Source organism: Vombatus ursinus, unplaced genomic scaffold, assembly GCF_900497805.2.
Source record: "Vombatus ursinus unplaced genomic scaffold, bare-nosed wombat genome assembly UNPS02014813.1, whole genome shotgun sequence".
Taxonomy (NCBI): domain Eukaryota; kingdom Metazoa; phylum Chordata; class Mammalia; order Diprotodontia; family Vombatidae; genus Vombatus; species Vombatus ursinus.
In genome coordinates, this window is record NW_020954591.1 from 30,966,743 (window position 1) to 30,990,904 (window position 24,162).

Here is a 24,162-nt window from a genome sequence, read left to right on the forward strand (position 1 = left end):
CTTCTTCTTCTTCTTCTTCTTCTTCTTCTTCTTCTTCTTCTTCTTCTCTTCTTCTTCTTCTTCCCACAACCCCTGCTTCCTATTTCCACCATTTGTCAGATCCTCAGTTCTTTTATAATTAAAAATATTAATATCTTTTGTTTTTACATCAATTTCATTTCTGAAAATATCATCCCAACCCCCCTACCAGTGAGCTATCTCCTGTAACAAAATAAAATTTTAAAAAAGATAGCGTTCAGCAAAACTAACCAACACATCAATTGAACCTGACAGCACTGGCATTGTTCCACACCCCTAGTGCACTCACCTTCCTGCTAGTTCTTTCTCCGTAATATCTCATGAATCTCTTCTTTCATTTTCATCCTCACTTCAGTCATTATAATTCAGGCACTTGCGAGCATAACTGACATTCTATGAACATTATCTCATTCGAGTCTCACAACTACCCTGTGGGTTAGGTACTTTGGGATATTAAGTCCTGTTCATCCTGTTCTATTTTAGGAAGGACCAGGACAACCTCGAGTACGTGCAAGGCAGGATGACCAGGATGGTGAAAGATCTGAATCTCCTTTTTTGCAAAATAGTAGAAGCAACTGGGGATATTTAGTCTGGAGAAAACAATATTTAGGAATGACATAATTTCTGCCTTTAGACATTGGAAAGGTGCCACAGGAAAGAAGGATTAGGTTTATTCTCTGTAGTGCAGAGGAAAGAACTAGCACCAATAAAAAGACAACATGATATAATTAATACCATTTATATAGCACTTTTTGAGTACAAAGTGCTTTCATATCTATTACCTTATTTCATATCTATTATCAAAACAATTGTGTGAAAGCCTCCCCCCTTTTTAACAGATGGAGTTCAGTTAAGGAACTCTGCCAAGGTCACCTGGTTCGTGCATAGGCAAGGCCAGCACTAGAATCCATATCTTCTATGTCTTAATCCAAAACCTGCCTTTATATAGGTGCAAGTTATAAGGAAGCAGATTTTGGCTCATAATAAGAAAGAACTTTCTAATAGTTTGACCTGTCCTTAAATGGAATTGGGGTGCCTCAAAAAGTAATGAGTTCCCCATTACCAGAAATGTTCAAGCAGCAGTTGAATGTCCCTTCATTGGGGTTGTTGTAGAAAAGATTGCTGCTCTGGGTGGAAGGTTGGACTAGAGGACCTTTATTTTTTTCCCAAGTTCTAGGATCCAATGATAGAATAATATTAGCTAGCATTTATAAAGTGCTATGTGCTATGTGCCAGGAACTGGGCTAGGCATTTTATAAATGTTATCTCATTTGGTCCTCACAACAACCCTGGGAGGTAGGTGCAATTATTATTCTTATTTTACAGATGAGGAAACTGAGGCAGACAGTGGTTAATTGACTTGCCCAGGGTCACACAGCTAGTTAAGTGTCTGAGATCAGATTTGGTCTCAGTTCTTCCTGACTCCAAGTCTAGTGATCTATTTAGCTCTAACTGTCTAAACTTAAAGATACTTTTAATAATTGCTTTTCATGAAGTTGGCAAATATTGTTCAGTGTATACAGGGTGATGCATCCAACTTTGAATATGTAATAATAATAATGATGATATTAATAAAATTATGGTGATGATAGCTAATATCTCATCATTTTAAATTTTCAGAGTGATCTGATTTGATCCTCAAAACAATCCTGTGAGGTAGGTGCTACTCTTGATGGCAAATATTTACCTCTAGTTTGGGGGCTGTGGCAGTCTTTATAGGGCACTGTTTCATCCCAAATGGTTGGCACATTGGCAGTCAGCTATCCCCTTCCCTCTTTTTCCTTGGCTTTTCCCAGAACTAGTGTGAGGGAAATGGGGTTGAAATGTTCTGAATTTTCCAAGTGATTTTCCATGGGTCAAGAACAGATAGTTCTACTATGTAAGGTTGGATTTGTATCTGCTTTTCTCTTCTTCTGATTTATTAAAAGGAAAGCACATCTGCATGAAAAAGCTTCAGAATGTAAGAAGAACATCCATTTTCTTTTTCTTTCTGTAGCATCAAGATGTGGGATTTCAGTGTCCTCTATAAGGGGTGGAAGACCAACTTCCATTTCTAATGGGGCTTTTGATTTTCCATTGGAAAAAGGGACCTTTTCTAGTTTAAAAAATATATATTTATAATTAAATGAATAAATAAATATATATTTATAAATAAATGAGGTAAATAAATGCTTTTGAAAAATTATGGACCAATGTCCATTTTTAAATATCATTAATTACAACTAGGACTCTTTCTTGAAAACTCCTTCAAGTAGGGATTGGCTCATTCTTTGTACTTGAATCCCTAGCATCTAGAAGAATGCCTGGCACATATTGGTGCTTAATAAATCCTTATTGATCACTTGAAACATTTAGAACATGTGGGAATTATGCAGAAAGAGAGATTTGCTGAATTGACAGGGCATGCCCTCACTTTAGTTGATCCATTGTGGATATCTTTGGGTGAATAGACTGTTCTTGGAATTCCTTGAGGCTCTTCTCATTCCAGAATGAGGCCATTGGCAAGAAAATCTAGAGGGGGCTATCTTTGGAAATGTTCCATTCCAGGAATGAGCCCTTTGGGGTTAGGAATGTGGCCTTATTACTTGGGAGTCCTAAGCTAGGCTGAGAGGATAAGTTCTTTAAATTCATAGTCTGACTCTGCTACACCAAGATTCTGTACAATTTCCCTTCTTTCTCCAGGACATCATTCTCTGTGTTTCAATTTCCAAATCTCCCCCCACCCCACCCTGGGCTCTTGCTCTCTTGTCACATTTACCCCATAGTAGGTTAATCTATAATTACATGCTAGCTAAGGGAGCATAGTATAGTGGAAGCAAGCACTGGTCTGGTAACTAGGAGACCTGAGACCTAGTCCTAGTTCCGCAAATAATTGGTGACCTGATCCTGCTTCCATTACCTCTATAGGCTTCAGTTTCTTTATCTAGAAAATGAGGGGGTTGGTCCTGAGGAGGGAGACCAGTATGATAACTATCCCATTGGAGGATAAGTTGAAAGCACTTGGGATAGTCTGAAGAAGAAAAGGTTTGGTAAAAGACATGATAACTATTTTTGATTATTTGAAGAGGTATTATATGAAAGAAGGATTTTTTCATTCCAGAGACTAGACCTAGGTGTAACTGGTGGGAGTTGCAGAAAGGCAAATTTAGATTTGTGGAGTAAGGAGAGGGTGGAGGTGCTGACACAAATTTCTGAACAATTCGAGTTACTCCAAAGTGGAAATCACTTGCCCCCAGAAGCTGTGCTAGTAGGGTCTCTCTCAGTAGAGGTCTTCAAATAGATACAAGGTGGCCATTTGTTGGGGATATTCCTCAGGCATCTCCTCTCCAGGTATGGATTGGACCATATGGTCCCTGAGTTTCCTTTCAGCTCTTAAGATTCTGTGACTAGATGATCTAGGTCCTTCTAATACCGAAGACTCTGTGATACCTTTGCCTCTCTTGGTTCTTTTATCCATCTACCTTTCTCTCTTCCTCTGTGTCTTTCTTCACTCCCTTTCTTTGGAACCTTCCATTACCCTCCTTTCTTTCCTCTGGTATTTTTCAGTTATGTCTCTCTTTCTCCCCCTCTCTTCTCCTACCTTCTCCTACTTCCTGTTCTTGTTTCCTGACTCCAGATCTTTGTTTTTTTCTCTTCTTCCTTGTTCTCTCCTCATTTCCAAATCCCACCTCCTCCTGCTTTTTCCCAGGGGCTAGGTCTGGAAGACAGGAGCTCTAGCTGCAAGATGCATGTCTCTATGTTTGCTTCCTGCGTAGGAGGGAGAGGCAGGCCTTAGGAAAACAGTTCAAAAGTGCAGAAAAACTTCAACAGGTCCAGCCTAAATAAATGGTCTCTACTCCATTTGTGTTGCCCACATTGTCTGCTTTGCCCAGTGATAGCCTCTTCATTGCCCACCTTGTCCAACTGAACTGGCTTTTGATTTTCAAAACCCCTCCTACTCCCCACCTTGTCTTTTAAACAGAATGCCAAGTGGGCCTGCAGCCCAGCCTTAGCACAAGACCAGCAAATGTTCCTGGTCAGAGAGGCTGATTCAGGGGAGGAAAGGGAGCAGCCTTTGAGTGTTTCAAGTCTCTGGGCTGTAGCAGCTGTCCCTGTGAAATGTGCTGGGGATTAAAAACCATCCCTTTCTCCAAATAAAACTTTTTTCCCCTAAAAAATAAATGGCAAAAGTGAGGAGAAATGTATTTATGTTTTCCATCCATTTATCTTTCTGGCCTTCACAATTTATAGAGAGAAGATGGGGGAAGAGGAGGGAGGGAAGGAGGGAGGGAGGGAGAGAGAGAGAGACAGAGACAGAGACAAAGAGACAGAGAGAGAAACAGAGAGGGACAGAAAGAAAGAGAAAGAGATAGAGACAGACAGACCAAGACAGACAGAGACACAGATACACACAGAGAGCCAAAGAGAGACAGAGATTTCTTTAAAAATGTATCTGCCCAAATTAATGAGCAATTTAGGGGGAAGAGGTAACCTAGTGATGGCATTAGTCTCATAATCCCTCCAAAAGAGGCTCAAGGGATGGCAGCAGGACAGAAGATTTTTTAAGAAATCCTTTCTTGAATGGAATTATTTTGTGATATTACTGGTTCTAAGAGCATTATGTCACTTTAGATGAAGTCAGGGGCAGAAGATGAATCTGACTCAGAAGCTTGAATGATGGGAAGAGCTATTTGGATATTACACCCTTAAGGCCCTTAGAATTGGAAGGGTTGCATTTGTGTGTTCTACCCAGGTAGAGTAACCCTTATTCTTGTGCACTTAATAAGGAGGAAGAATAGCTGTACTATAAAATTTGGGACCCCTCCAGAATAAGGGTATTTGTAAGAAGTGAATGAGATACTGTATACAAAGTCACTCTAACACATGTAAAGCTCATTTGAAAGATATTATACTATTCCCCCAGTACAGAGCTTTCTCTTAAAAGCAAAAACAAAAACTGAGACTTCAATGATTCTTGGAACTATAATATTTAAGTGACCCCAGTAAGTGAGAATTTTAATCCCTAGAGCAAATATTCCTTTAAATGTCATATAAGAGATTTACAAACTTAAAGGCATATGGATGCTTAGGAAAAGGTGCAGTTTGATTTTCACTAAATGCTTACCATGGCAAATAGTTTTAGGAACCAAGAAGTCACATCTTCATTTTGTGTCACATTTTTAAAAGTTTAAAAAACTGAGGGGTCGAGGGGAAGGGAAGGGAGTGTAGTTCAGGATCTAGCATGCAGAGTTGTGGCAGACCTATATTAATTGGTGATGGTGACTTAATGAGGGAACTGCTGACATATCAAAAAAGCCTTGTAGTTATAAAAACGAAACTATAGAGCATCTCGGCATTGCAAGGGACCTGGGAAGGCATCTAGCTAGTCTATTTTCCTGAATGAATCCTTTCTTTAATATCCCTGACAAGTGATCATTCAGCTTCTGCTTACATAGCACCAGTACCAGGGAACTCCCCACTTTCTACCTCCCCCTACATTCATTTTGAATATTTCTAATTATTAGAAGGGTATTTATTATATTGTTCTGAAATCTATCTCCCTGTAACTTCTATCCAATAATTCAGGTTTTCCCCTTTAAGGCTACATAGAACAAATCTAATCTTTTACTGTACCAGCCCTTGAAATTAGTAATCATGTAGTATGTAATGGAAAGAATCTTGTATTTATAGTCAGAGAACCTGCGTTCAAATTCCTGGCTTTGCTACATACAGCCTACGTAACTTTGGGCTAATCAACTATCTTTTGGTCTTTGTTTCCACATCTAAAAAAGCAAAGGGTTGATATCACATGGGCAAAGATGAAAAGCAACTATGGGAAGATAGTCACACTAATAAGCTATTGTTGAAATTATGACTTGATGATTTACACTAAAAAAGTCAGTAAATTTTACATATCCTTTGACCCAGTGATACCATGGTAAGGCATATAATTCAAGGAGGTCAAAGAGAAATGGAGTTTAGGAAGTTCTTCCTTATGTTAAGCCCAATATTAATTGCTTCAATTTCTGTAGTAGCAAATAAGTAAAAGGTAGTGGATGTCCATTAATTGAAGAATAACTGAATAAATTGTAGCAAATGTACTATAAGAAATGGTGAATATTGTGAATTTAGAGAAACTTGGGAGAACTTATATGATGACTGTCATTTGTAATTTGTTCTAAATATTATCCTGTATTATTCCTACTATGTTTTAATTGATGACTTTCACTTGTAATTTGTTCAGATGTATGTATGTATACACACACACACACATATGTAGAATGAAGTAAGCAGAATCAGGAAAGCAATTTATATAATTGCTACGGTACTCTAAAAGAACAGTGAAACCCTTCATAATTCTGATTAATGCAGTCATTAGTCATGACTTCAGAAGATGGATAGTGAAGCATGGCCTCTGCTTCCCAGCAGAGATGTTATAGGATCATAGATTTAGAGCCACAAGGCATCTCAAAGTTTGAGTCCAACCCCCTCACTTTTATAGATAAGGAAACAGAGGCAAATAGAGGTTAGGTGACCTGCCATGGGTCACGGAACTAGTCACTGTTTGAGGTAGAATTTGAATCTAAATTTACTTATTCCAAATTCAGCCTTCTTAAATACTTCAACCACTCTAATGGTATTCTAAATGTGTTGATTTATTTTGCTTGACTATACTTGTTATAAAGGAGAGTTCTGTTAAGGATGGGAGTTGAGGGTGGGGAAGAGTCATTGGGAAGAAATAGTGATCTTTAGAAAAGGAAAAGAATCAATAAAAGTTTTTTTTTAATGGAAGTGTTGAATTAGATGATCTTCAAGGTCTCTTCTAGCTCAAAATCCATAATTTTTTTTGTCTCCCCTGAGTTTTTTTTCTTTTACCCTCAGTTTCTTCCATTGATTCTCATAAGACATAATTTAAAGTCTCTTTACTATATAATATTCTCCCTTCTCAAGGTAGGTCCAGCTTGTTAATGTCTCTCTTAAAAGGGGGTGCTCAGAATTAAACACAATAGGACAAAAATTGTCAGGTCATTTCTTTTGGCTTCTCTCCCTGTGACTGAGATTGTGTGTTGATTTTTTCTCTTGGCTTAGTTTCTGGGAAAGACCCAGACTCTTTATCTCTTTACTATACTAACAGCCATACCAACCTGAGTGTAAGACAGTATCTCCATCTTACTGCTTCGTCTTTGGGGAATGGTGAGCCCATCAATGGTTATCTACAAATAGCACCAGAACTAAAGTTTCTTGTGAACAGGGACAGCATGCTTTTGAGGGAGTCTGTAGTACTTAGTATAGGCTTGTATGCATACTCATTCATGGATACCTGTTATCCATGTTATGTGGATCAAAGACTTGTTTTTGCTGCTTGAGAAAGCCCAGTATCCAGAAGCCATTCCAGATGGGCACAGACATTCAGTTGGCTGTTTCCCCTGTGAGGCCATTTGCCCAAAGGAAATGGGAGATTTAACCTGCTCGATGGAGAAACAAGAAAACTTGGCTCTGGGGTCCAGGGGAAGGTTCTTCTTTCTGGCATGGATCATGAAACGGAAGAGCCTCTTCTGGGTTTCCCTAAACACCTGGAACTGATTTGGGTTTTGCCCTGACTCAGTAAAGTTTGCTGAGGTGGAGGAGGAGGGAATAGGAAAGAAATAAATCCAGCGATTAAAAATAGCTTTCGCATGTCAGGTGCCTGACTAAATTTGGGAAGACGCATTGGAACTCCTTTGTCTGGCAGGTCTGAGTTCTTGCTGCCGAATTACAACTTCTTTCATTTGTTTTTCCTGCTTCCCACCATGTAATGGTCAAGGGCTCATTGGAACCATGTGTGAGCCTAGTGAGTCACCAAATCCTCAGCATTTCAGTGGGAATAATGTGTTAAAACTCCTTTTGGGGAAGGGGAGGGAGATGGACTGAGGTCACTTCCTACAGATGTTAAATCCACTTCTATCTGGAGGCTTCTTTCTCAGGCTACTCTGCAAGGACCAGATGATTTCTCTGTGTAGTCTGGGGTGTGAATTGACTTCTCTCGGGACCATACTTTTTGTCACAGAACCAGCTTCCTTCTAAGAAGTGGCATCTCCCTCCAAGTTGGCATGTTGAAGCCAAACAGTGTGAATTTCCATCAGCAGCTATGTAGATTGCCAGTGGAGCCCAAGAGGTTGTAACAAGAGACCCAAGTTTGCATTTTTGGTCATGTCAGGTCATCAGAGGGTGGAATGGGGATCATCTGTCCATCCTTTTCTTGCCTCCTTTTGAGTAACATTTTGCTGACTGGAGACATTAGGAGAGCTTGAGAAAGATGTCAAAACAAATCATTAGCATGTTATTTAAAAGAATAGACAAAATGCAAATTGTACAAAGGAAATATGACAGGCACATTGGTGCTGGGTATTGTTGGATCTTTTGACTGAAGCAGGTTCTTGATCAGACTGCTTAAACAGAGAGGTAGACTTTGGCTCAACATGAGGAAGAACTTCCTGACAATTAGAGCTCTCCCAAGGAGAATGGGCCACCCTGGGAAGTACTGATTTGACCATAATTGGAAATCTTTAGACAAAGACTGGATGACTAAGAGTCATGTCTATTGTAAAGGGGATTTCTGTTCAGGTACAGATTTGGTCCCCGAGTTTCCTCCTAAATCTGAGACTTTGAGATGTTGAAGCCAAATGTTGTAATTGTTTCCCCAGTGCTCTGTCCTCCACTATCTTTGTTCCTTTTGCTTTAGACACACACAATGAAAATAAGATGGTATTTTCTTTATTTAGGTAGAAGGGGTGGAGTGAAACACTTGTCCTTGTCTGGGATCGAGCCTATACAGAAGCTTTATAAACCCTCTCATGCTTTTTGCTATTGCTGTGGTGGTGATTTTCCAGCAAAGGTGCTGCTGTCCTTAACCAAAATAGGTCTGTGGCCCGATTACTTGGGTGGAGGTGGAGGAAGTATGCTATACCTAAGACTTACTGCAGACTATTTCATATTCAGTTTTTCTCTATCCATCTGATGAACAAGAGATAACAAAACTAGGTAACTCCAGAATGCTCATTTATAATAGAAATAATAGCTTGCACAGGTAAACCACTACAGAATTACAAAATACTCCTAGGAGGTATGTGTACCCATTTTATAGATGACAAAACTGAGGCCCATAGAAATAAAAAAATTTGCCAAAGGTTACCCACACTGTAAGTAGCAGATTTTAACTTGGCTTACAAAGTTTATAAGAGGTTAGACTTTGACTTGAATTTAAGTTTTCTTTTTCCACTGAATCTACCTTAAGAGTTATTGCTAGCACCTTTGATGGGCAAACCTCAAAGATGACAATTATAGAGATAAAGTTTTCCTTCACCTTGGGCATGGGTAGCCTAGTTGTGTTGGGCTAAAGCAACAAATGTTGCTTATACTCTGTTGATTTTAATGATTTCCATCCCTTTTTTAAACTGCTCTGAGCTCCTGGAATTAACACTCAGTTACAGTTATCAGTTCATTGTTTGTGGAATATGGGAATCTGGATGAATATCTTTACCTTTGGCCAAGGGAATTATTAGGTGGTCTTATTTTTAGCAATTCAATTTAAAAACAATTTCCCCCAAATCACTTCTTGAATTATACTAGAATCCTTCCTGTCTCAGTCACAAGTCATGGGTGGATGAACATAGAAACAGACAATCTGAAATGAAAGGCATGGAAAAAAAAAACCCAACACTTTTCTCCTTTCTTCATGTATTGAGTGGAAGTTGTCTTATTCTTTCTGGATTTACTTGTATCCAGTAAGTTTTCATACCAAAATTCTTCTTTGAAGCAAGAGAGAGACAGAAAGAGAGGAGAGGAGAGGAGAGAGAGAGAGAGAGAGAGAGAGAGAGATGTATAGACAGAGACAGAGAGGCAGAGAGACAGCGACAATGAGAGAGACAACAAGAGATAGAGACAGATTTAGAGAGAATTTGTTTTGGGTTGGAGAAGTTGAGCTCTTCAGACCATTCCTGTAGCAAAGGCAGGGTTCCCTAGAGTCAGTTTGGTAAATTATCAGATCCCCCCAGCAGCTGAGGACCTCCTCTACTTTGCAATACTGAATGCTCTTTCTCCAGAGCCTGGTCCTTTCCAATAGAGCAACTGCTCATTCATTAATTCATTCATTACAAAATATTTATAAGAACCAGAAAGCTTCTTCATGGTTTCCTTTTATTTAGTAATGACAATTTAAAAAAAAGCTCAAAACATTGGTTTCATTAGCCACAAGTTGTACCATTCCTAATTCAGGTGACCCAGAAAGGTGAACCCAGTAAAATAGAGAAACAAAGCATGACCTACCTCCTACTTCCTTTTTTATTCATATGCTTCAAGGGCCAGTCCAATGTGATTCTGAGTTTCTTAGCTCTAGGAAGGAGTTGGACTCTTCAAATGGCCCCATTTTTAAAGACACTGAGAAACAAGATAACCCTGCCTCTCCTCTGTGTTCCGCATCTTGGTGCCTCTTTCCTGTATAACAAGAATGTCTTCTTTTTCTGTTAGAAGGGTACTGTACCAGTTCTGTGTTCTATGTCATTGCATAAGTGGTGGGCCAAAGCTTTTATCTTCTTTTTACACTCCAATACACAGAAAGAGGGAGGCTATAGAGCAGGGTTTTGGAAGGACAGGGATAGAACCATTGTCCTAGAATCCCTAACCAGGGGTATGACATATCAGATGGCCATACAACTCTTGTGATTGTCTCATGGAATCATTCATTAGCCTGCTTCAAGTGGTTCCTTGGAGAGTGATGGGAGAAGGAATCTTGCCAGGTTTAGGAGGTAATTCCTCACCATATTCAAAGTCATCACAGACTGAGATTCTATATAGCAATGGTGACATGCAGCTTCCTGATTTGAAGCATATTTGTTTTAAATGGTACAAAAAACAAAGCAAAACAAAATAAATCCCTTAAAGTGTTCTTCAAAACCAAACAATACCCTCTGAGTTACATGTGAATGAATTGAAATTCTTGTTTTACATTACCCTGGAAATAGGCATGGAGTAGAGAGAGGGGAAAAAACTTTTTTGAGATATGGCTAAAATGAAAAAAAGATGTTTTGCTGCTTTCAAAATACCACTCACTTATCCTGCCCCATCTGTGTGGATAGATGCTTTATAAATCAGCTCTGCTTAGACACATAGGATAAAGATCTTAGGGCCCATCTGCTCACCAATTTCTCTATATCAGTAGTAATAGAAATAATAATAATATTAATAATAATAACAGCAGCAACAATAATAGTAGTAGCTATAGCACATTTATATAAAAGCACTTTCCATATTAATTCACTTGATCTTTGAATAAGAATCATTAATATTTAAAACAGATTTGAGGACCAGAAAGTTAGTCCAAGCTTTAAAAGAAGAGGCCAGGTCTTAGTTATTAAGAGCCAGCCTTGAAACTAAGAAGACTTGATGGGTTCAAAGTGCCTCTCTGACATACACTGGTTTGTGACCCTGGGCCAGACACTTAGCCCCTTAGTAATCTAGGCAACTCTCTAAGATTGTAAATTTTAGACTTTCAGAGAAGGTGCTGACCTGCATTGGTAGAAAGAGCTTCCTCGATTGAGAGTTCCATGGCCCAGTGAAATCACCGCTCCTGTCCCTGTCTTGTTGTTTTTATTTGCCAGCAGAATCCACTCTGCTAGCATCTTTTATTTTTTCTTTTCCTTGAGGTTCATGACCATCAGAGCTTCATCTTGCTTCTTTGAGACAAATACATCCTACAAATTGGAAATGTTGAATGATCTTCATATGACACAACTTTGAATTTGTCACTTGCCTATTTGCAAATTTTTAATTGCTCCCCTTTGCCCAACATATTTTTTAGCCTGGCCCAGCTTAAGGTGTCCTGTCCTGCCCAGTGCTCCTGTCTGGAAGCCATCTCTTCCTCATAGCTCTTTGTGCTTCGTAGGCACATTTACCATATTCTAATTTGTATTATAATTATTTGTGTCCCAGGGACTCTGTCTTATTGATCATTTTTTGCATATGTCTCCCCCCTCCAGAACAGAGCATGATGCCTTGAATATAATTGGTGCTTAAATAAATTAGGTATTATCAAAATGATATGAATATTTCTGATACATTTGCAAATTGGTTAATTTGTTTTGGTAACTGATAGACCTCTGCATCCTATGATCAAACAGAGGTAGAAAGATTTAATGACTTCATTCTAAAGAAGAATCTAGGACCAACTGAAATGATTGTTCCAGAATGTATAATAATGATCCTTTGAGAGAGGTGATAAAACTTCAGCAGACTGGAGCTCCCTCCAGATCCAGCCCTCAGTCTGTTATATGATTCACGTCGTTGTTATTAATCAGTATAATGATTAACACCAACCAGGTAACATAGTAGGAGTCTCCCCTTGTGATTTCACAAAAGAAGAATCTGCTTACTTATAAACACATTTATAAAAATATGCTTGCTGATAAACATGCTTATTAATTTGCAGTTTGAGTCACAAAAGCAAAACCACTGCTTTGTGTGTGTTTATGCTCATGTTATGTGTGTTTATTAGCTGTACTTATGGTACAGCTCATACTTTCCATCCTTTAAAAATGCTGCTAAGGCTCTGACCCCAACTATCTGAATCCTTTGGGATCAAGGGTAATGATATGATTCCTAGGGAGCTCAAGTCCAAGTGCAGGTGTCCCCAGTAGGCTTGGATGGCTCTTTCATAAGCTGGGTCATTAGATATTTTCCAAGAGATTTGGTATTTTCCACTCAATCAGAGAGGCAGAGCTGGGCTCAGCCTCTGGAGCCATTGTGCAGCTGACACTAACAAGGTGGTAGCTGAGTATGTTGGTGATGGCACTGAAGTGGATGGGCAAAAATAATCCCAGCTGCTTCCCATGAAGGGAACAACTGAGAACCTGGAAATGCAAGCTCTCCAGGCAGGAAGCAACAACCCATGTGAAAAACTGTCAGCTCAGCAGCACTGTCCAGACCTTCACTGTGGATTCTGTTTTAAGATGCTAAAGCTGGGGAGTCCTTTTTCAATGTCTGTTGAACCTTTGTGATTCTCCTTCCTCTCAATTACCCTGTGTCCTTCTCCCCTTCCAGGGGTCAGATTTCCCAAACTCTTCTGTTTGGTAGATGCCTGAGGCCTCTTGGCTGACTTCACCCTTTAGCTCCACTTGGCAATCAACTGCAGACCCACTACTCCACCATTTGGCCTGGCCTATATTTTCCACATGTGCTGTCCAGTCCAACTTCCGCCTTCAGTAAAGTGCTTTTCATCGAGTCATAAATCTGAAGAAAGGAGATGGAGGAAACAAAACAAAACAAAATAAAACTTACATGGCCCAAACTCACCAATTTTGGAAGAGATTGGGTGTGAAGAGAGGGAAGTTAACCAATTCCATACTGGAGCAATTCCATTAAACAAGTATATTTATTGAAATTCTATTGTATATTTTTTATTGTTGAATTTCTTTCTAAAAATAGAAATTGCCCCTACCCTCAAGCAAAGTATATTAGTTGTCAATAGGGTACTGGTCTCCAGTGGCAAGGTCTTAGTTTCAAAGGTCCAGAAGTATCTGGATGAGCCTCATTGTGGATATATATTTTTAAAAATCTATGTGTGTGTGTGTGTGTGTATGTGTATGAGGATTTATGTGTTTCTTAGTGAGTCACTTACTGATTGCTCATTGTTTGGAGGACTGATGTTTATGTAATCACCATCTTCCCTCCCTCACCCCCCTTCCCCCGCACCCCCACCCCACTTACAATCTGGGATTTTCCATCTTTTGTCAGCCTTCCTGGAGGACTGTTGATTTTTCCATTAGATTTTGAGGCATGTCCCAGAGTGACCCAAACCAAAACCACTCCCTGGGACTCTAGGGCCCCCAGTACTGGGACAGGGCTTGGGACAACAACTGTATCAATTCTTCTTTCCCTTTGAGAACAGAACATAGACCCTTAACAGTTTTCTTGCAGCTTTTCTGATGGCAAATAAAAGAGATAACAGTTGTCTCTATGCATTGGAGTCTCCCTTCACTTTGAGATTGACAGACAGTGCATTTGTTCCAGTTGCCATCCCCCCCCCATCTAATACTACCTCAAGAACTAAGACCTTATTTATTCCTTAAAACCCAAAGCTTGCTAACTGGAAGTGCTTCATTTTAACCTATCTCATCCTTTTAGCTCCACCAGTTTCACATTACTGATTAGATTCCAGGTTAGGGCAGGGCAAATGACCTCTGACATTAAAGTGGATTGGTGCCAAGGTCTAAGACAAATTAGCCAGTAACACCAGCAGAAATTTCCCAATCTTTCTGTCTTTATTTATTAGCTTGTCAGAAATTGTACTTTTGAGTGAACCCAAAGGTATTTGATTTCAGCCAGAAATCTGTGTTCTTTTAGTCAAGAGATCTTAGAATTGAGGTTTGAAGGGATCTTAGAGATAATATATTCCTATTTCATCATTATACAGGTAGGAAAACTGAGTCCCAGGAAACAGAAATGAATTTACCTCCCAAAACCAGCTAGTTAGTAGAAAGATTCAAACCTAGGTCTTCCGCTTTCAAACCAATCTATTTTACTGCTATCTCAAACTGTTTCACTTAATGATATAGGGGCAGGGTGGTGATGCATAGGAAGGACTGGGCATAAATAAAGGAAATGATGAGTAATCTCACAGGTAAGACCCTCTCCAATGGGCTACAATCTGTCTGCCTTTCAGTCTTATTTCACTGTCCTCACCTACAGGTACACTATATTCTAGACAGACTGGTCTTCTAGCTAGGTTCCCAATGTCCGCATCCCATTTCCAACCTTTCTTCAATTGTGAAAGACGTTCCTCATGCCTGAAGCACATTCTCTCTCATCCCCACCTCTCATAATCCTTATCTTCTGTCATGACTCATCTATAGGTGTCACTTCCTTTATGAAATGCTCCCAATTATTAGCTTTTCATCTCCATTACTCTATGGTGAATATAATTCTTCCTCAAATTACTTCCCCCTCCAGTTACCTTGTATTTATTTATTATGTTCATGTTATATACCCTGGCATAGAGTAGTCAGTTAATAAACATTTATTGATTTGTACTCTTAGTAAAATGAAAATTCCATGAGTGAAAGCACTAAAATTTTTGTGTTTTTATTTGCCAGCATCTAGCATAAAGCTTTGCACATAGGTGCTTGATACATGATTGATCAATTAAGTTGGAATGAGATTGCTCTGGCAGTGGTTATATCTGCTAGTCTGTATAAAGCCTAGGATATATTTGTTCATAGAAATGATTCCTTGGTTGTTTTTTTGGTTGTTGTTTTGTTTTGTGTTTTTATTTATTTATTTGTTTGTTTATTTTTTGGTCTGGGCCTGAGACTTTAGCTGTCCAGGAAATTTGGGATAAAGAAATGCCCTTCAATGCCCATCTATAATTACTCTATAACTTAGAGCCTTGGAGAAGTTTTTGGGGTCCTAGGAGTCTGGGCTACAGAACTTATGTGTCAGAGATGAAGCCTGAACCCAGAATCTCTCCTGCTCTAAGGCTAGCACTCCATTCATTAGGTTGTGCTGGCTCTTTGATGTCTCACATATTTCCTCTAAAGTTAAACCAAGTGTTTCCTTGACTTTCTGCCCCTTCTTGGGCTCTCTCTGCAACCGAGAGCCTTCAGGGTTGGTTATTTATTTATTCATTAACTTATTTAATTCTGGTTATTGAATTTGCTTGTGTTCCTTCTGCTTATTACAGATATGGAATGTGCAGATGTTCCTCTCTTAACTCCAAGCAGTAAAGAAATGATGTCACAGGCACTGAAAGCCACTTTCAGTGGTTTCACTAAAGAGCAGCAACGGCTGGGAATTCCCAAAGGTATGCTTTCATTCTTGGGAGAAAAAAAAGTTGGTCCTAGGCCTGTCGGAAGATCTGGCATTCATGCCATCACTCTTTTCCCAACCACCCTACTAACCCACCCCCTCTCAACCATTAGCTTCTGGGAGACCAAGAATGTAACATCTCATAATCTTTTGAAGTCTCCAGTGCTGTCTTGCATGGTTATTTTTTTTTTTCCTTTTGACCAGATGTGATTTCATCAGGATGGGAAATTCTTGGAGAGGAACTCCTTATGTCAATGCAAATCAGTACCAACTCTTCAAGTTATATTCTTAGAAAGTTGCCTGGAGGCACTGAGGGGTTAAAGGACTTGTACGGGGTCAAAAATCCAGTATGTCAGAGGCAGGACTTGAACCCAGGGCTTCCCGACTTAGAATCCAGCTGTCTCTCTATTCCCTCTTCCACACTGCCTCTCTATGTTGATCCTTTATCACCTCTGGGACAACTGCAATTGTCCCTTGACTAAAATGTGTCACCAAAGCCAAAATTACTTTGGGCCCTGCTGTTTTATATCTTTGCAATCTCTGTACTGTTAGAAGAAATGTATGTGAACTTGACCATCTCAAACTTATGGATCCTATTTGAAAATATTTGGAAATAGAAGATATATACGTATATAATATATAAAGGAAAAAAATAAATATAGAAAGAGGAAAGAAGTAGCTAGAAGAGACTTCATTAAGCCTTTGTGGAAGAAGACATGGAAAACTTGAATCTAGGAAGATAGTTTCTTCAGGAGTAAGGGGAAAGGTAAAGGAATAAGCATCTTCTAAGTCCCTTCACTCAGGCAAGTGTTGAACAATTTATAAATATTATCTCATTTGATCCTCATAACAATCCTGGGAGGTAGGTGCTTTTATTATCTCTACTTTACAGTTGAGAAAACTGAGACAGAGGTGAATTGACTTCTCCAGAGCCACGTAGCTAAATGTCTGAGGCTACAATTGAACTCATATCTTCTTGACTCCAGGCCCAACATTCTATCTGCTGTACCATCTTGCTGCTGCAGTATGGTCCCTGAACAGGCCTCATCCCCTTTTGACTAAGGCATTGACTCCCACTCCAGGGAAATCCAAAACTTAGTATTCTTAGAGTGGGCCTACTCATATCAAATGAGATAATATTTGTACAGCACTTAGCACAGTGCCTGGCATATAGTAGGTACTTAATAAAAACTTATCCCCTCCCCTCCCATATGTATTTACCCTCATATACCACTTCACCATAGACATCTATCTAATGAAAGATAAAGTAGATACCAATCACTTTGAATTTCCATTTGTAAACCAAAGTTACAGAGAACGACCAAAGTGAGCTTTTCTAATGAAAGATAAAGTAGATACCAATCACTTTGAATTTCCATTTGTAAACCAAAGTTACAGAGAACGACCAAAGTGAGCTTTTTGGTGTTGGGCATAGCACGCCTTCTTCTACACTTCATCTTCCTGGCATTGCCAGTATTCATCAAAGACTGGTGTGGTTATGGGAAATCTGGAGTCATGACCAAGAGTTATATGTTGCATATTATATAATCTAAGTTGAGGTTAGAGGAAGGGGTTTTGTGTATATTTTGAGCAATGTAATAACTTAATAGAAGTATTATAACTATTATTCACCTGATTATTTCTGATTGCCATGAATGCTATTAAAATAATAATTGATACATTTTAAAATAAGAATTATAATTTTACCAAAAAAATAAAGTGATGAAAGATAGAGCAAAGAAAGATGTGCTTTGAAATAGTATCAATGTCATAAAAAAGCACTTATCCACACTTCTAGGACATCAAAGTGATTAGGGTAATAGAAATAAGGCAGTAAGAAACTAACACATCAATGATCTTAGATTTTTCTTTTCTCTTCATATTTCATTTTCATTGAAGTCTGTGTCTAGAATGATGAAGGGTAGCAGATACTCTGGGTATGTTGGTTATAGATGGATTATGGCATTCTCCTAGCTGGTAAGAGGGTGGGAATAAAACAGGGGTGGGGAAGAGTAATCATAAGATGGCATTGATAACTGATTTGTACGTTTTACCTACAAAATAGTCCTCCCTCCTCCTAATTGGCTTCTAAAACCTTCTATATATTAATTTGCTGAGCTCCATTCATTAGAGTATGTGCAAAGGGGCAGAAACAAAGGGTTAAAAGATTAACCTGATGGCTTGTTGTCTCATTCTTCTCTTTCAGATCCCCGGCAATGGACAGAAACCCATGTTCGGGACTGGGTAATGTGGGCAGTGAATGAGTTCAGCCTGAAAGGTGTGAACTTTCAGAAGTTCTGCATGAGTGGAGCTGCCCTTTGTGCTTTGGGCAAAGACTGCTTTTTGGAACTGGCCCCTGATTTTGTTGGGGACATCTTATGGGAGCATCTAGAGATCCTACAGAAAGGTAACGAAGCACTAAACAACTGGGGTTGGTGGAGGCTTATTTGGGGGTTAGAGATTTAAGAACCAGTAAAATGATGCTGATATCTCTGGGTATCCGTTCAAAAAAAGTTGAATAGAATCCATGTTACTGTGGTGCCTAATAATTTCATCACAGCACCTCACTTTCCATAGAATTATTTGATAGTAAAACGTGATTTTAAAAGTGTGAATTTAGTTGGTAAACTTTATGCTTTTGAGTTCTTTTTGGGTCTCTAGGTGATATATGAGTACCTAATCTTGTTCAAGAAAGAGCAAAGCCCTTAGGACCTGTCCCCTTCTGTCCTTACTTTATTTGTTTGTCTCTCATGCAGGTGGGGGAAGGGAAGACATCTTTCCCATAGAGAGGCCTAGAGCCTCTTGTTCTCTTCACATCCTTGGCCATACGGATTTTTCCCCATACGGATGGGGAAAAATGGATCAAAACATGTTTGACTACTTAAAAGTAATTTGAAATATGCCTCACTTAATAATATTTTCCTGGCTCCTAAATTTTTGGCTGCCCTTAGATGCAAAGTAAATTTGTGGAGCCTTGCTTTCCAATGTCTTCAGAGCTCCTGAGATCTGTGTAAAGTTGTGACTTTTATTTCTGAGCTGTAGCAAGGTTTTATTCCTCAACTTCCTTCAGTACTTAGGGACCCATCCATAGCACTTATCTCCAACCTCAAGCATTAAAAGAATATTTTCTGAAAAACGTGTTTATAAACTGAACATAAACATGTAATTTATGACAGTGATCACATTCAGCCCCCACGCCTGGTGTTTCCTCCCTCTCTTCCAATGCATACAACATTCAGCAGGGGTCATACCTGGTCACGTCTGTGAGAGAGCTTGGATCCCTAGGGTTCACTGGCAGGTCAAGCCTGTCAACCATTCACCAGATTCTAAGTGGAAGAGTCCAGTGCACCTTTTACATCTGAGAAAGGAACAGTGGGTCACCTTGGGACACTATGTTGCAACCTTGTAATGACATGGTCTCCCCTACTAACTCCTTCCAACCTTTTAGGACCAAGTGACTCATGTACCACAGTCCTGGCTGAGTATAGAAATGGCAGCAGGAGGCAAACTTGGGTGTTTTTACTCTTATTTTTCTGAATTTCTTCTTAAAATAAATTGTAGTTACCAGCAGTCAGCAGTGCCCTCCAGCTGACTGTAAGGCTAGAAGCCGGCTGCCCTCTCTAACCCAGTCCCACCCTTTCCCTGTGGTCACCAGTTCTAGCCCTTGGCAGACTCTGGGGGAGGGGGAAAAAGCTCAGGGTTAGCACTTTTATTTTACACAAGACCTTGCTTTGTTCAAGAATATTTTCCATTCTGCATTACCCAGGAGAGAGACCCAAATTAGATTCCTCTGGGCGCACAATTGTTATCCTTAGCCCTTTCCTCTATCCTTTGCAAAATAAATAAACAAACAAATAAATGAATAAGTGAATGAATGAATAAATAAATTATAAAGTAAGCAGTGAAGAAATAGGTAAATCATTTTGTTTCTTGTGTTCTAGTAGACCAACATACAGATGCGTAGATTTTCCTGATGCCCTGACAGACTCCTCACATACAGAGAGAAATGAATGCCCAGTGTATGGAAGGAAAATATGTAGCAGGCACATAATTCAAGCCACCAATTCATCAGCCATTTATTAGATAACTACTATTTGCCAGCTGTTGTACTAGGTGCTGGGGACACAAAGACAAAAATGTACTATTCTCTACCCTCAAGATACTTACATTCCTCAGGGAGGAAACAATAACTATAGTTTATGTATTGCCTTGTTAACATGACAGCAAATTTGACCAGACTTGTCAACTGAAATGCACCCCACTAATGTAATTCCTGTGCCCTTTCTGGATGCTAAAACAGAACTGCTAGGATTTGAATGGGGTTTAAATTCCTCCTTAATAGTAAGGTAGGTAGCTGGGGAAACCTATTGGTCCTTTCAGGCCTCTTGGAGACCATAGCACTCTCTGGTTGCTAGCACTGTTTCCCATCAGGGAAACTGAACTGGACTCAGATTTAATGTATTTTGATGACAAAAATCTGATCACCTGAATTGACTTTCAATGAAAGGGTCAGTAAAAAACAATTCCTGGCCAGAGCAAAGTAGAATCGAGCCATGGCTGTTTATTTGTACACAAGCTAAAGCATTCAGTAAGGGAACTGTAATACATTAAAAACGAAATTAAAACAAATAGAAATAAAAAAAAAATCACCCAGACCCTACAAGAACAGAACCTAAATGTTTAGAGAGGGAAGGTTGCAAGACTGAGGGGTAAATGGTGCTGCTGCTGTTTTGATCTGATAAGCCACAAATTCATGAGTTTAATAATTTTGTTTGAACTTGGAATTGTTTCCTTGTGCAGGTATGGGCCTGTCACCTGTAACCTTTTTTTGCCCAACATACTATCGAATATCTGAAGCCCAAACTCCCAACAACTTTCCCTTCTGTACCTCCCTAAAAACAATTCCACAATAGGCTCACAATTCTATTTCCACCTCATTTGCCTAGTACAGACTCACTGAAAATAAAATCAGATATACCTATGACAGAATTGACATGTGGTTTAGTCAGTCTAGTTATAGGATTATAAGTTGACTATAGTTGCTCTAAGCAGATCTTTTCCATCCTTAGTGCTTCATTTTTTTCTCATTATTAAGGATTAGTTTCCTGTTTTCATGTGTTTTAGTTTTCTTTCTTCTTATTCAGGATTAGTTGCATCTCAAGTTTGACCTACCATGCCAGTGTCCTACCTGATCCTGTACCTGAAATATTAGGGTGAGATAAAACACCCAGGCAGCTTCTTTGTAAGGTGATTAAAACTGGCACCCAAGGCTATCAAGAGAGTCTATGGAATCTGCATACTTGAAAATCCCTAAAAATGAGAAAAATTACCATCTTTCTTAGATAGTTTAGAGCATGGCCTGCCTGGACTTCCTTCTGTACATTCTAGCTCTTTGACTGTATGATTGCAAACTTTGCCAACTTCATCGAGGTTAAGGACCTGAATTTCACTGAAATCACTTGGTACTCTCCAGGAGCCTACATCTGATTTTAGAGCTACTGAAATAATAGAATTAAATACCCTTCTGTGACCAATGGCCTCACTCCAGAGGAGGCCTGGGGAGTTGGGGGCAGGAAAGGCCTAGAACAGTAGCCTCAATGAATGAAAATGCTGATTTCATACAAGAACAGTTGAGATCACTCTGGTGCTTGCATCCAAGATCCTTTTGGGCCAAATATTGCTTCTCTATTGACCTTTTCCTCTTCTTATTTGCTGCAGAGGACATGAAGCCATATCAAGTTAGTGGAGTCAACTCTACCTATCCAGAGACCCGCTATACCTCGGATTACTTCATTAGTAAGTTCAATGTCCAACTTGTCCGTGATTATCATTCTTTCTATGGTGTGAACCTAGGGAAAAATTCCTAGCTTGAGAGCTCTTTATCCCTATTGATACTGGAGGAAATGAAAGACTTCTTATGATTATTTTGCTACTGTTTCTGCTTCTTAAAGTGGGGCTGTTTTGGATGGCAGAAAGAAAGCCTATTCTATCCCATCCTATGCTAGGAGTGAATTCAGGAGTGTGTACCATGCAACTTTAAATCCTAGTGGAGAAAGGAAGATCCTGTTTTCTGGCTCCTCAAGGAGTCTATATTCCTTTTTAAATATTAAATTAATTTTGTTTTTGGCTACACTTTAAGTTCCAAACTGCCCCTCCACCTGCACTAGAGAAGGCCACCATTTCTCTCTCATACCCACACTCGTGTGTGTGTGTGTGTGTGTGTGTGTATGGAGAGAGAGGAGAAAGAGAGAGCAGTTGGAAAGGGACCTTCTTATGGGGAAAGATACTAGCAGTTGGGAGTGGAGGAGTGGAGATTAGTTTAGTCTAAGTACAACTCGCCAGTCATTTTACTTTTACCATTTTTCCGTCCAACTTTTGTTCCTGCAGGTTATGGTATTGAGCATGCTCAGTGTGTCCCTCCATCAGAGTTCTCAGAGCCCAGCTTCATCACTGAGTCCTACCAGACACTGCACCCCATCAGCTCTGAGGAGCTCCTCTCCCTCAAATACGAGAATGACTATTCCTCAGTCATCCTCAGCAGGGATCCTCTCCAGGCAGACACCTTGTCTACTGACTATTTCACAATCAAACAAGAAGTTGTAACCTCAGACAACATGTGTATGGGGAGGACCAGTCGTGGTAAGTAAGACCTTATCTCAAAAGCTTCTCCTGTTCCCAGGAATATCTGTTTTCTGTCCATTTCCCAAATTCTTTTTCTTTTTGTTGGTACTATGGGGACCCTCAGATTCAGTTTTTCCTGCCCTGAATAAGGGGGCATTAAAAAGTTTCCATGCTGAAATTTCCAGCCTTATTATCATTAATAGCAAAGCTCAGTGATCCTTACTGAGGTTGAAATCACTTAAGCTGGCTTTCTTATTTTAGAGAAAAAAATGGGTAAGAATTGGAGCTGATTGTTGTAGTGTTTGGATTTGTCTGTTCTCAAGGTGGAATTTGCTCTGAGGAGATGTGGATCCAACTAAATTAGTCCACCCGAGCAAAACATAACAGCTTCATATATTTCCCACTTTTGCTTCCAGAATGTCATTGGATCAAATTGCAGATTTATTGTAAACTGACTGTGGGGATTTCTCTTGTCCATAGTGAAACTGTTACTTCTTCATGCTCTCTTTTGCTAGGATACTCTCAGGACAATTAGTTTGGGATCTGTTTTGGAGGCAAAAGATTTAGAGTAACCCGAACTGTCAGAGTACACATTCAACTGGAAAACCAGTGAAACAAGCAGTAGGATGATTCCAAGAAGACCGACTCTTGTTGACATACCTATTATAATAATGATGAAATAATGCACTGATAACATAGGAAGTGCTTTAAAAATAGTGTTGGCTGACTTAGAGAGAACAAACAAATACAAACTAAAGTAAATAACCCCCTTCCCCAACCTTAAGAGTCAGGATATAGAAAAACACACAGAGAAAAAAAATTGCAGGATATTAGGCTAAAAGATCAGATGGTTTTAATTTGGGCAAAGTGTAGTCCATTAGGGGTCTAAAAGAGTTTTTGATTATTGAGGCAAAACAAATTGTATTAGAAGGAGAAAAGACAGGAAGCTTTTCAGATGAGTTAATAAGGTGTGAATCTGTGTTCAGGGGGCAACTTGCGTTATAGTGAGGGCAGGAGAACCTTTCTTTAGGAATTTCAGGGAAGGGCTTAGAAGTAAAATGCCAAATGACATCTTCTTCTAAATTCTATTTGAAAGACTTCTCAATAGGCTTCATGGATTGCCCACAGTAATGTCTTTATTAAGTATGCTGGCTCACCTTCCCCTTGAGAGGCTTTATAAGTATCTTGGTAAAAAGTGCAAGAAAAGCCCCCTTTAGAACCAGAACTACTCCCCCACCTTCTCTCTCATAGGTTCAGAGAATGCTTAAGTTGTTTATGTTTTAAGCAGAAGGGGAATGTGGGGGACTAACTTTATCTTCCTCTTTTGGAATCTTGTTTTTGGATCTGTATGTCCATATAAATAAATGCCCACATGCATATTTACCTATATGCATTATGCATATATGTCTTTTCTTTCAACAGGTCAGTATATTAGGAAGACTTTCTTGTGGAGATTTCTGTTCACAAACTAGGCAAATGTGGCAGAGGCTAGAGCTTGTCTCAGATGTATTGGAAAGTTGGGCTGATCCATTCGGAGGATTCTAAAATTGCCTCTGTCTTTAAAAACTTCACCCCTTTTGTGTATCTGCCCCCTTTCCCTGACTACCCCAGCTTTTTCTTCTTTCTTTCCTTCCTTCCTTCCTTCCTTCCTTCCTTCCTTCCTTCCTTCCTTCCTTCCTTCCTTCCTTCCTTCCTTCCTTCCTTCCT

General features: G+C 39.4%; 1 protein-coding gene across 2 annotated transcripts in view; it reads left to right on the top strand.

The window, feature by feature from the left end:
• The window catches only part of ETS1 (ETS proto-oncogene 1, transcription factor), a 190,636-nt gene that overhangs the window by 132,426 nt on the left and 34,048 nt on the right, over positions 1 to 24,162 (top strand). For both annotated transcript variants that reach the window (XM_027835254.1, XM_027835255.1), the window contains 4 exons: positions 15,710 to 15,829; positions 18,041 to 18,241; positions 21,553 to 21,630; positions 22,222 to 22,473. In XM_027835254.1, coding sequence (XP_027691055.1) covers positions 15,710 to 15,829; positions 18,041 to 18,241; positions 21,553 to 21,630; positions 22,222 to 22,473 — 651 coding nt within the window. The remainder of the gene's footprint in view (positions 1 to 15,709; positions 15,830 to 18,040; positions 18,242 to 21,552; positions 21,631 to 22,221; positions 22,474 to 24,162) is intronic.